At 38.7% G+C, this 12,553-nt stretch overlaps 1 protein-coding gene across 2 annotated transcripts in view; it reads left to right on the forward strand.

The window, feature by feature from the left end:
- mysm1 (Myb-like, SWIRM and MPN domains 1) overlaps window positions 1-12,553 on the forward strand; it is a 58,834-nt gene that overhangs the window by 26,187 nt on the left and 20,094 nt on the right. For both annotated transcript variants that reach the window (XM_078407309.1, XM_078407310.1), the window contains exons 10-12: window positions 5,102-5,208; window positions 6,457-6,534; window positions 8,704-8,792. In XM_078407309.1, coding sequence (XP_078263435.1) covers window positions 5,102-5,208; window positions 6,457-6,534; window positions 8,704-8,792 — 274 coding nt within the window. The remainder of the gene's footprint in view (window positions 1-5,101; window positions 5,209-6,456; window positions 6,535-8,703; window positions 8,793-12,553) is intronic.

The following is a 12,553-nucleotide window of genomic DNA, read 5'->3' on the forward strand; positions in this document are numbered from 1 at the left end:
TTTTTGTGGGTGATCCATTTGTCTGACTTATCCAGCAGTCCCACTGTTCCTAATCAAACCCCAACATAAATCATTCATGCAAACATTCCTTTCGCAACTCCCGAATGTTGTGTGCCAATTCATGCCTTGCCTTTCAGCACAAGTAAAAACAAATTTTCATGCACTAACCAAAGCTGAGCAAAAGGACAGAGTAATTGAAACAAATAATATATGAGTGAAAACGATGGAGACATAATCCATTGCATAAACTACCAGGCACATGCCCATTTGAACAACTACTTATCTTTACTTTCACTACTTTGGCATTGTGGGGCAACATCAGTGTCTTCAGCAGTGGTAAAGTTAGACTGCACAGATCGGCGACTGTTGACATGCTTCTGACAAGAGACCATTGGGTTCTGAGGCACCATTAGTGCCCTGTGAAAGGCTGCCCTACTTAAAATGAATATGTCGCCAGTTGAAAATCTTTCTAAACAGTTCTTCTGAAGAATGATTTTCTAAGCTGATGTATTGTCCAAGTGAGTTTGATGAGGCTACATTCTTGGCGTGAATGATCACTTGTTCGCTCCTTGTAAACATTCTGCTTGCAGTTGAAAGTTCTATGATACAATAGAATTGTCAATATTAGAAAGTTTGGTGCTATCATGTGCGTGATGATTTTCACACAGTGCTGACGTCACAAGAGTGCAGTGTGGATGGGTAGTTCTGAATTATTTTCTTGAATGACTGAAAATTAATCACCAGTGGTCATGTGTCTGATGTTCCAGTTACTTACAGTGTCGCTGCCACTGCATGTACAAATGGACTAGAGATAAATATTCCAATGTGCACCACTTTCTTAAACAGCAGAGGCAATTGTGTTCAGTCCAGAATCCGGAAAAGTGGTACCCGTGTCCTTGCCATTCCCTTCTGTGACATTCCACAGCCATACCCTCTTGAATCATCTTCCTCTATCCAACAAATTCCAAGTATCTGCATTATGGCATCCTAAAAGCATAAACCGAGCAAGATTGTTTGTTCAACGACACTCTGTAGCCTCTTTTTCCCATGTTCTGCTGTCAATTTAAATGTTAGAATTAAATTGATACGTGCAAGTTATCGTTAAACCCAGACAACATAGTTGCCAGAAATAACACTATTACAAGCCAGCATAGTTAAACTGCACTATCATGTGGGTTTCCAGAAATGTACTGGAGTCCCTCGTTCTCTTGCCTTGGCCCACTGTCCCAATACATTAGCAAGATAAAATTCAGAAAATCCTTTAGTCTGGGTGACATTGCAACTGCATCTGATATTTCCTTTGGGTGGTGCTGTGACTTAATTTTTGACATGTTCCTGCAGAGGGCTGAACTGTGCTGCAGTGGTGTGCTGCAGTTCTGCATGGCACATAAGATACTTTGAAATTGGGTTATATTAGAGATTAAAAAAGGACTGATGAAAATTAGAAACAGCAGATGAAAATAGAAAATATTAGAAATATCTGTGGGCTAAGATATGGACTTCCAGAACCGATGCCTTTGTTTCTTGATGCTGGGTAATAATACCAAACTTGTATTAGGTCTCACAGTTATAGAGCTATACAGTGTGAAAGCAGGCCCTTCAGCCCAACTCATCCATGCCGACCAAATTGCTTGTGCCTCGTCCATATCCCTCTATGTGGCTGTTCGTGCCTTTTAAATGTTGTGATGGTAAGAACCTCTACCTTTTCCTCATTCCATTGACATTTTACCCTCTGTAAAAAAATGTAAAATATGTTGTTCAGATTTTACACGATGAAATGATGCGGCTGTGCGATTTGTCAGCTCTTTGTCTTTGCTGCCCTCAGTCTGCCCACTGTCTGCTCGAGTTGGCAAATACAAAGCTAATGTTAGCAGCACCCAGCCATGGGAATTGTTTGTTCACAGAATTACAAAGCCCTGCATTGTAACAAATCTGACTTGGGATTTGAGAGTACTCTCTGCATTCCATTTTAAGGAGAAACTAAGGTGCCCAATTAATTTTGTTTGTTGTTTTCATCAGGCATTTCTAGTATAAATTAAAATAGTTAAGTGACAGTCTTCTAAAATCTCTCTTCTTGTTGCATTATCAGTGATTTCCAGCTGTCTCCTTTTTTATTCCATCAGCTCAGGAATCACACTGTTCTACATGCTGTTTAAATACTTCCATCAGCATGATTCTCATAACCCCAAATCCTGCAATGATTTTAATACCAATTAAACTGATTTAAAACATATTAATTGGCATTAAAAATGTTTCTGAACATTTATTCAATCAAATTGTTATTCTATGGATAGAGGAGATATTTTAAACTGGAAGTGTGCCAGGTGACACAGCGGTAGAGTTGGTGCCTTACAGCGCCTACAGCACCAGACACGGGGGTTCGATCCCAATTATGGGTGCAGTCGTAATTTTACATTCTCCCAGTGACCGCGTGGGTTTTCTCCAAAATCTTCGGTTTCCTCCCACACTCCAAAGACGTACATGCGTGTAGGGTAATTGGCTTGGTATATATGTAAAAATGCCCCTAGTGTACGTAGGATAGTGTTAATGTGCGGGGACCATTGGTCGGTGCGGACTCAGTAAGTTGAAGGGACTGTTTCCGCGCTGTATCTCTAAACTAAACTTGAGTCATTTTGAATTCAAGTCTTCTAAGTGCTCCAGTTAAATATTACTGCTTTTATCCCACACCGAAATATTAGGTTTGAAACTTGCATCTGACATTCTAACAGCTGTTTTTTTTCCAACTGATGTTGATGAACTTTTTTATTAGAATACATTAACTTTTAAATTATTGATACAAGTTTAAATGAGATGTGGAGGGTAATTTTCTTTGCACAGAGCTTGGCGAGTGCCTGGAATGTGCTACTGGCAGTAGTGGTTGAGGCAGATACATTATTAACGTGTAAAAGACTTAATATGGATATGCAGGGAAGAGAGTGGTATGGGTTATGTGCAAGTAGACAAATTATGGTCTTGGCATCATGTTTGGAACAAACATTGTGAGCCAAAGGCCTGTTCTTGTGCTACACTGTTCTATGTTCTAAATCAAGAATTTATACAATATAATGACTAAATCCTAAATTACAGAAGATTCACCAGAAATGGGATTCTTCGTGGCTGAGTAATGCCCCACCCACATTCAGTAAAACTCAGTTAATCCACTGTTGAGTTATTCGGATACCTGATGATTGGGCACAGGACTGACCAGATGATGTTTACCATGCTGTTTTTAAACCCACGAGGACCTTATTCCTGTGCTCCCTCTAAACTTACTAGAGACTGTTTCCAGCGCTCTTTATGAATTCACTTGGGCCCCATTTCTAGATCATTTTAAACTCCCACAAAAAAAACCAAATTTCTCTACAGACTACAATCGGTCTGAAGATGGGTCCTGATCCAAAACGCCACCTGTAAATGTTCTTCAGAGATGCTGCCTGACCTGCTGAGGTACTCTGGCACTTTGTGTCTACACTTAAAGGGAAACTTCCTGTTCTCCCCTTAAACTGTGGTCCTGTTTCCTGCGCTTTTAGAGTTTAGAGAATCAGCGTGGAAACAGGCCCTTCACCCCACCCAAGTCCATGCCGACTATTAATCACCCACGCACAATTTCCATGTTATCCAAAAAACACATTAGGCGCAATTTGCAGACGCCAATTAACCTATATACCTGCACACCTTTTGAATGTGGAAGGAAACGGGCTCACCTGGAAAAAACGTAAGCGGTCAGAAGGAGAACGTACAGACTCTGTCAAGATCGAACCCAGGTCTCTGGTGTGCGAGCTCTACTGCTGCGCCATTGTGCACCCCTTGTATTCTCACCGGGATCAGCTTCCACACTAATTATAAATTCACCTGGGCCTCATTCTCACTTTTCGTTTAAATTCACGGAGATCCTATTTGCATTTGGGATATTATTTGGAATATCATGCGTTAGTTCTGAAAATCTGTCATTTTGCACCATCAAGTTGGAAATTTACTACTGAGCGTAGCAATTACCTCTTTAAAAAAACTATTGACGATAATTTTTTTAATCAATTTTTCTCCTCACTCTTCCTATCTGAAAGCACAGCCCAGATAGTTCTGCCACAATGTGTGTTTTCACAATGTTGGCTGTATCAAGTGTGATTAATGAATCAGGGGACACTACTTATATTACATGGGTTGATTTGGTTATAACTCAATTTCGATTGGGAACTTGAGAATCACTTAAAGGTGAATTAGGAAATTGACAAGTAAGAATAAAGCTGCCTTGGAAAAATCGGTTGAGGGTAAAAACAAAATGTTGGTGTAATTTCCCTGCAGTAATTAGACACCATTGTCTCTTAAGAACATTGTCAGTTTCACCTCGTGTGATCATTGAACCTCACAAGCAATTGCTCCTATTAAAGTTTTAGTATTTTTAGCTAGTAGTAACAAAAATAGACATAGAGTATTAAGAAGACCTTTACTTTTGTAAATGCTGCAGGAAACATAACTTTATTATTGCAAGTCTGAAACACTAGGTCCCTAACCCCATTTCCACAATGACATACTGTAATTGTTTTTTATAACGCAGTTTTCTATGACATAACGATTCTTAGGAATGCGTCTATTGTGTTATTGCAGAAATACTTGTACCATGATATATTAATATGATGCCAAATAACTTGTCTATTTATGATATTGATTAGTGCGTGTTGCCATGGCCTCAATAGATATGCCATTTGGATAATATTTTTTAATAACCAGAATTATATTTCCAACAGTAGATAGTAATCGGATATAGGAATCTGGTCAGGATTTACAATTACTCTCCATCAAATGCCTGTGTTTATGTGCATGTGTATGCTCAACATTGCGATGGGAGAGTATTATTGTGATCTTATTTCTTGACAACATAAATGCAGCATTATAAGCTGTTCTAATTTTACTAGTGATAGAGAATTCATTTAAAAATTACCACTGATATACAGTGATAGCTTTACAAACTGATTTTTACTTTTTGTTGACGCTGTCATTGAAAGTCCTTAGAAACTAAATCTGAACTGTACATTTTAAAGGCACAAAATACAGGTTTCAATGTTTTTTTAGTGAAATTACTCAGTCCTGTTCCTTTCAATAGAACAAGCAGTATATAATCGACCACGACCTGCAGATCGAACCCGTAATAGAGAAGAAGGGAAGGACAGTGTACAGACCTACATGCTTGCTCAGAGATTGCAGTCAATGGTGAGTTGAATATAGATGGTAATTGAAGCACCACAATGCAGAAGCTTTTTATACCAAAACTGTTCAAATGAAATTAGTTTTACCATATCTTGATGAATCATAGAATTTTACAGCCATTCATGTCATTGCCCCTATTCCCTCACAATACTTCATAATTCATGTTAAACCAGAATCACCAACCTATTAACTTAGGAAAAGTATTGTGTATTAAATGTAATTCATCATTGGTTAGACTAGCCATGAATGAGTGAGGCTTTATTAGTCTGAACTTGAGTTCCATTCTATCCTATCTGTAACTTTACTGGCTCAGCCCTTATAAAGTTTTGAATTGCAGAAGTTGATGTTGCAAAATGGCAAATGCTTTTTACTCTCAACCATATGCTCTCCTTTTTTTCCCCATAATATATATATTATTTATATTTTATTTATATTCTCTTTCAGTAATTTTAAAATAAGTATTCACCTATTCTGAAGTGATTCTTCTCGAAACTTACCTCTTTTTATAATTTCCCTTTCTACTGCATGCATAGTACTGATCTGTCATGTAATTGTCAACTGGTGAGGGAATAAAAGGTCACTACAGTTTCAAAACTTTTCATAAATTTGAGAATTCATGACATTTATTCCACTGAAAAGAAATAATTCTAAATAAACAAAACTCTTTTTCCCCCCTCTATTCAATTGCAACTGCTGGCAAATGTCCTGTTCAAATTCAAATTTCAACTTCCTGATTAATACAGGTGTCAGGAAGTATGGGGAGAAAGCAGGAGAATGGAATTGAGAGGGAAAGATAGATCAGCCGTGATTGTATGGCGGATTAGACTTGATAGGCCGAATGGCCTAATTCTGTTCCAATAACAAGAACATAAACTTATGAATGAGACATAACTCTGTTCTTTCATACTTCGTGCCTCAATTGATGAAAACTATAACCTCTTGTTTTATGGTTCTTTCAGCCTATATTATAATAATATCTATTCACTTACACTGTTAGCTGAGATCCTTTGGGATATACTTCCTCTAAATTATTTTTTCTGAGTTCCAAATTGTCTACAAAATATTTGATTGGCTGAGAACACCATACCTTTGGTAATTGTTTTGATGGCTTGTTATTTAGACTGAAGCAAAAAGGGCAGGCTGCTGTGGAGGTTAAACTATTGCTTGAAGAGAAGTATGCACTTGACTTTACAGATTTTTATAAATGCATTGGATATCATTTTACATGTCGTCATTCCTTATTTATTGCAGCGTACTAGAAGACGACGTGTGCGAGACCCTTGGGGAAATTGGCGTGAAGCAAAGGATTTGGAGGGACAAACCTTTGAGGTACTTAAAGGGGTTGCATTGAATGATCGCACTCCTGTTTTATTGAAACATCTTCCAACTGGAGTTGGGTGTGCATGTTTATATTTGCTTGGTATTCACGGAGTACTATACGATCTACAGAGAATTGAAATAATGTATTTGCCTCCATTTGGAAGAGTAAGTTTCCAAATTTATAAATCATGTATATAATATTGAAAATAGAAAAGTAGTTCAAAAGCAGGCAGTGACTAGGAGATGCTCTTGTTTCAATGCAGATTTTGAAAAACATGTATCCTGCTTACAGTTTATTCTGGAGAAAGGAACCAAAATAGTTGTTTACAATTAGACCAAATGTTTATGTCCCTCTAGACCAAGCAAACACTTGGTAAGGATAGGCTCGATTTGAATCTCAAAGTATGAGGATAGAAAAAGCAATTATATCATATTCACTTAGATTAATCTGTGTTTAGTATTATGTAGTAATAAAACCAAAAGTAAAAATGTCACCCGTCTTAATTACTTAGGTTTTTGTTCATAATTTGACATTCTGTGCTCCGTTTTGCATGCTATCCAAGAAAAATCATCCACACATGAATGCGATCAAACCATACATTAGAAAACAAAGGAAACAAAGGTTTTCACTATATCTCAGTACATATGACAATAATAAACCAATACATGAGGCTTAAGGAGTTACCTCAGTTATGAAATTTAATTGATACTTGACATTTTGGAAAGTTAGACGTATATCCTATCTTTTAAAAAAGCTTAATTTAACTCAACCAGGAAAATAATTGAATTTTGTATTGAGTTTGAAAGTGATGTCGTTCAGTATGAACCAACAATCTTAAATTGAAAAAAAACCTTGTGAAGCTATGCGAGGAGACTTGGCTGTGGTTAATTGAAGAATACATTGAAAGGTGTGATAGTGGAACACAGCAATTGGTATTCAAAGAAATAATACTTAAGTTGCAAAGACAAAATCTTTTATGGGATAAAATCCCAAAAAGAAAAACCTTCCATGGCTGGCAAGAGAAATCAAAAATTGTATTATATCAAAGGAAAAGGCATATAAATTGCCAGAAATGGCAGCCTTGTTTGAGGAACGGGAGCATTGTAGAACACAGCAAATGAAGACTGAGAAATTGAAAAGAAAATTAACTTAGAATGTCTCTGCAAGAAGCAGAGAAATAGATTGTAAAAATATGGTTTTGTGAAAAAGAAAAGATGTTAAAGCAAATGTACGACCATCACAAATTGGAACAGGAACATTTCCAATGGAAAATAAGGAAAAGGCAGAAAAATGAAACAAGTCCTTTGCTTCTGTCTTCATGGGAGAGATACAAAACATGGCAGATATAGAGAATCGAGGGTGTACTAAGAAAGAGGAATTGAAGGAAATAAGTATTTGTCAAACAGACAGCACGAGAAAAGTTGGCTTCAAAGATGGCAATTCCCAAGGATGATCTACATTCCAAAGTTTGCAAATCAATGGAATTGAAAATGGAGCTCAGTTCTTTCAAAACTTGAAAGAACTGAGCTCCATTTGCAATTCCATTGATTACTTTAGTGATATAGCACAAAAACAGACCCTTTGGCCCATGATGTTCATGGCAACCAGTAATCACTGCTTACACTAACATGCACACTAGGGACAAATTTACAACTTACTGAAGCCAATTAACCAACAAAACTGTATGTCTTTGGAGTGTGGGAGGAAACCAAAACACCCGGTGAAAACTCATGCAGTCACAGGGAGACCATACAAACTCCGTACAGATAGGCAGTATTCAATTCTGCGGCAGTCTCCCATCGTGCTGTTGGACAGAGAGTTTGAATGAGTTGAATATTAGTTTTTGGTTGAAGGAAAACAATTTATTTCCAAGTCTGGGTGGTATGTGACAGAGGAAAAATAACAGATGTTGGTGTATACAAAGAATGCCTGCTGAGTATCGGTAAATCACTTTGCAACCTGTAAAGCACCTGAATGTCCCTGGCGATTTAACTTTTTTTTCCCTTGGTAGAATGCCCAGTAAACCACTCGCCATTTTTACTGGAAACAAACCAAAGTCGCAACTCAATAACCCTTGTATTACCCAATAGTACTTAGAGTTATTACTGTCAGACTGTTAACTTAGAATTTTAGCAGATGTTTATGGATAACATTGAATATTTGTTCTGTTTGTTTAGCATCTCACGGCGGAAGAACTGGCCAAAAGGCATAAAGAAGAGTTGAACAAATCTCCCAAACCACCAAGAGGACCACGTCAATTGAGGAGGTACAAGCCTGCCCTGCACATCTCCTTTAGATGTTGCCCCACTCACCTTAAAGCTATGCCCTCTAGTATTTGATATCTCCATCCTGGGAAATAGGTTCTGACTGCTACCCTATCTATCTCTCTCATAATTTTATTTTTATCTATCAGTCTCCTTGGAACCTCGGCATTCCAGAAAAAACAATCTAAGTCAGTCCAACCTTTCACAGTAGCTCTAAATTGAGCGTCATTCTGGTAAACCACCTCTGCACCCTTTCCAAAGCCTCCACATCCTTTCTGTAATGGGGTGACCAGAAGTACATGCAATACTTCGAATGTGGCCTTACCAATGTCCAACAAAGTTGCTTCATGACTTCCTGGCTCTTATACTCAATACCCTGACCAATGAAGGCAAGCTTACCATGTGCCGCCTTTAGCATACTGTCTACTTGTGTTGCCACAAGTTATGGATTTGGACCCCAAGTTCCCTCTGTACATCAATACGGTTAAGGGTCATGCCATTAATTGTATATTTTTCCTTACATCGACCTCCCAATGTTCCAGACTTCACACTCGCTCGGATTAAGCTCCATCTGCCATTTTGCTGCCATTCCTGGAGTTCCCAAAGCACAGCCAATTGTACTTTTCTACATTTAAACCAAATTTTTTGATCGCTATTTCAATGTACTGGATTGCGGCACATCCTAGATTTAATTATCAATTTGTGATAGATTAGGGTAATTTTAAGGTTGTTCTCTGTTATTTTAGAAACATATTTTCAAGGTGACTACAAACAATAGCTTCATAAACTACTAAGAATTGTTTTTGTGAATTCTTGAATTAGAAAGATTTCTGAAGCAGGAGATTCAGTTCTTCTTAAGTGTCTTGTAATTAATTGTACACTTTTCATAGATACATAGATACATAGATACATAGACAATAGGTGCAGGAGTAGCCCATTCGGCCCTCTGGGCCAGCACCGCCATTAAATGTGATCATGGCTGACCATCCACAATCAGTACCCCATTCCTGCCTTCTCCCCAAACCCCTGATTCCGTTGGCCCTAAGAGCTCTATCTAACTCTCTTTTGAATGCATCCAGTGAATCGGCCTCCACTGTCTTCTGAGGCAGAGAATTCCACAAATTCACAACTCTCTGTGTGAAATAGCTTTTCCTCATCTCAGTTCTAAATGGCCTACCCATTATTCTTAAACTGTGGCCCCTGGTTCTGGACTCCCCCAACATTGGGAACATGTTTCCTGTATCTAGCGTGTCCAATCTCTTAATATTTTTTTATGTTTCCATAAGATCCCCTCGCATCCTTCTAAATTCCAGTAAATATAAGCCCAGTCGCTCCATTATTTCCTTTACATTCGGCCTCCCAAAGTGTAATACCTTGCATTCGCTTTGATTAAGCTCCATCTGCCTACATCCATAACTGATTTAAATATAACAATATAACAATATAACAATATAACAACTACAGCATGGAAACAGGCCTGTCCGGCCCTACCAGTCCACGCCGACCATTCTCCCTGACCTAGTCTCATCTACCTGCACTCAGACCATAACCCTCCAATCCCCTCCCATCCATATACCTATCCAATTTACTCTTAAACAATAAAATCGAGCCAGCCTCCACCACTTCCACCGGAAGTCCATTCCATACAGCCACAACCCTCTGAGTAAAGAAATTCCCCCTCATGTTACCCCTAAACCTTTGTCCCTCAATTCTGAAGCTATGTCCCCTTGTTGGAATCTTCCCCACTCTCAAAGGGAAAAGCCTACCCACGTCAACTCTGTCCGTCCCTCTCAAAATTTTAAAAACCTCTATCAAGTCCCCCCTCAACCTTCTACGCTCCAAAGAATAAAGACCCAACCTGTTCAACCTCTCTCTGTAGCCTAAGTGCTGAAACCCAGGCAACATTCTAGTAAATCTCCTCTGTACCCTCTCCATTTTGTCGACATCCTTCCTATAATTTGGCGACCAGAACTGCACACCATACTCCAGACTCGGCCTCACCAATGCCCTGTACAATTTCAACATTACATCCCAACTTCTATACTCGATGCTCTGATTTATAAAGGCAAGCATACCAAACGCCTTCTTCACCACCCTATCCACATGAGATTCCACCTTTAGGGAACAATGCACAGTTATTCCCAGATCCCTCTGTTCCACTACATTCCTCAATTCCCTACCATTTACCCTGTACGTCCTATTTTGATTTGTCCTACCAAAATGCAGCACCTCACACTTATCAGCATTAAACTCCATCTGCCATCTTTCAGCCCACCCTTCCAAAAGGCCCAAGTCTTTCTGTAGACTTTGAAAATCTACCTCACTATCAACTACTCCACCTATCTTAGTATCATCTGCATATTTACTAATCCAATTTGCCACACCATCATCCAGATCATTAATGTAAATGACAAACAACAGTGGACCCAACACAGATCCTTGGGGCACTCCACTAGACACTGGCCTCCAACCTGACATAATTGTCAACCGTTACCCTCTGGTATCTCCCATTCAGCCATTGTTGAATCCATCTTGCAACCTCACTATTAATACCCAACGATTTAACCTTCTTAATCAACCTTCCATGTGGAACCTTGTCAAATGCCTTACTGAAGTCCATATAGACAACATCCACAGCCTTGCCCTTATCAATTTCCCTGGTAACCTCTTCAAAAAATTCAAGAAGATTAGTCAAACATGACCTTCCAGGCACAAATCCATGTTGACTGTTTCTAATCAGGCCTTGATTATCCAAATAATTATATATATTGTCCCTAAGTATCTTTTCCATTAATTTTCCCACCACAGACGTCAAACTAATAGGTCTATAATTGCTAGGTTTACTTTTAGAACCTTTTTTAAACAACGGCACAACATGCGCAATGCGCCAATCTTCCGGCACCATCCCTGTTTCTAATGACGTTTGAAATATTTCCGTCATAGCCCCTGCTATTTCTGCACTAACTTCCCTCAATGTCCTAGGGAATATCCTATCAGGACCTGGAGACTTATCCACTTTTATATTCTTCAAAAGTGTCCGTACCTCCTCCTTTAATCCTCCTAAATCTAGTTGTATCCTCTGACTGTCTTCATTATTGTCCACAGAACCAACAATTGTGGTGTTTTCTGTAAAGTTACAACCAACCCATTTACATTTTCATCCATCTTTTGTATATATACAAGCAACAGAGGTCCCAGCATTGAACACCACTGGTCATAGATCTTCATGCAGAATTCAAACAAATCACTGCCAAATGCTATGCATCAAAGACTTTCCTATCAAACCCACATAAAGGAAAGAGTATCCACAAAGCCCAACTTACTCAACCTTGGTAGTGCACAGAACATTTGAAAACTTGAGAGTTTACTTTACTCGTGGTACTGGAAAAGTGAACTGCTTCTCTAAATTCAGGAGAATAATATGGGCCGTTACCCAAGGCTTCTTCTCTCCCCATGATGATAACTCCTCTCCAGAGATTATCCTATTTGCAGCCAAAAGTTACCAAACTGCATTGGGATGACAATTGTTGAGCCAGTCTCCACGTATGTGAAGCAAACTTCCACTGATGACCCATTTCACGATTTGATCACTTTGTTAGTACTACCATCTGTTAAGTTTTCCCAGTGAGACATCTGGAGTAAGCCAGAACCCTTTAGAAATACGCAGATGCAAAGTTCTAGTTAAATCCTGTTTTATATTCAATTATGGTTTTCCCTCTTGGTGCAATGCAAGTCTTCAAAAGTGTGTCTCATTTTCTCCTTA

The sequence above is a fragment of the Rhinoraja longicauda genome, chromosome 11 (assembly GCF_053455715.1).
Source record: "Rhinoraja longicauda isolate Sanriku21f chromosome 11, sRhiLon1.1, whole genome shotgun sequence".
In the NCBI taxonomy this organism is placed as follows: domain Eukaryota; kingdom Metazoa; phylum Chordata; class Chondrichthyes; order Rajiformes; family Arhynchobatidae; genus Rhinoraja; species Rhinoraja longicauda.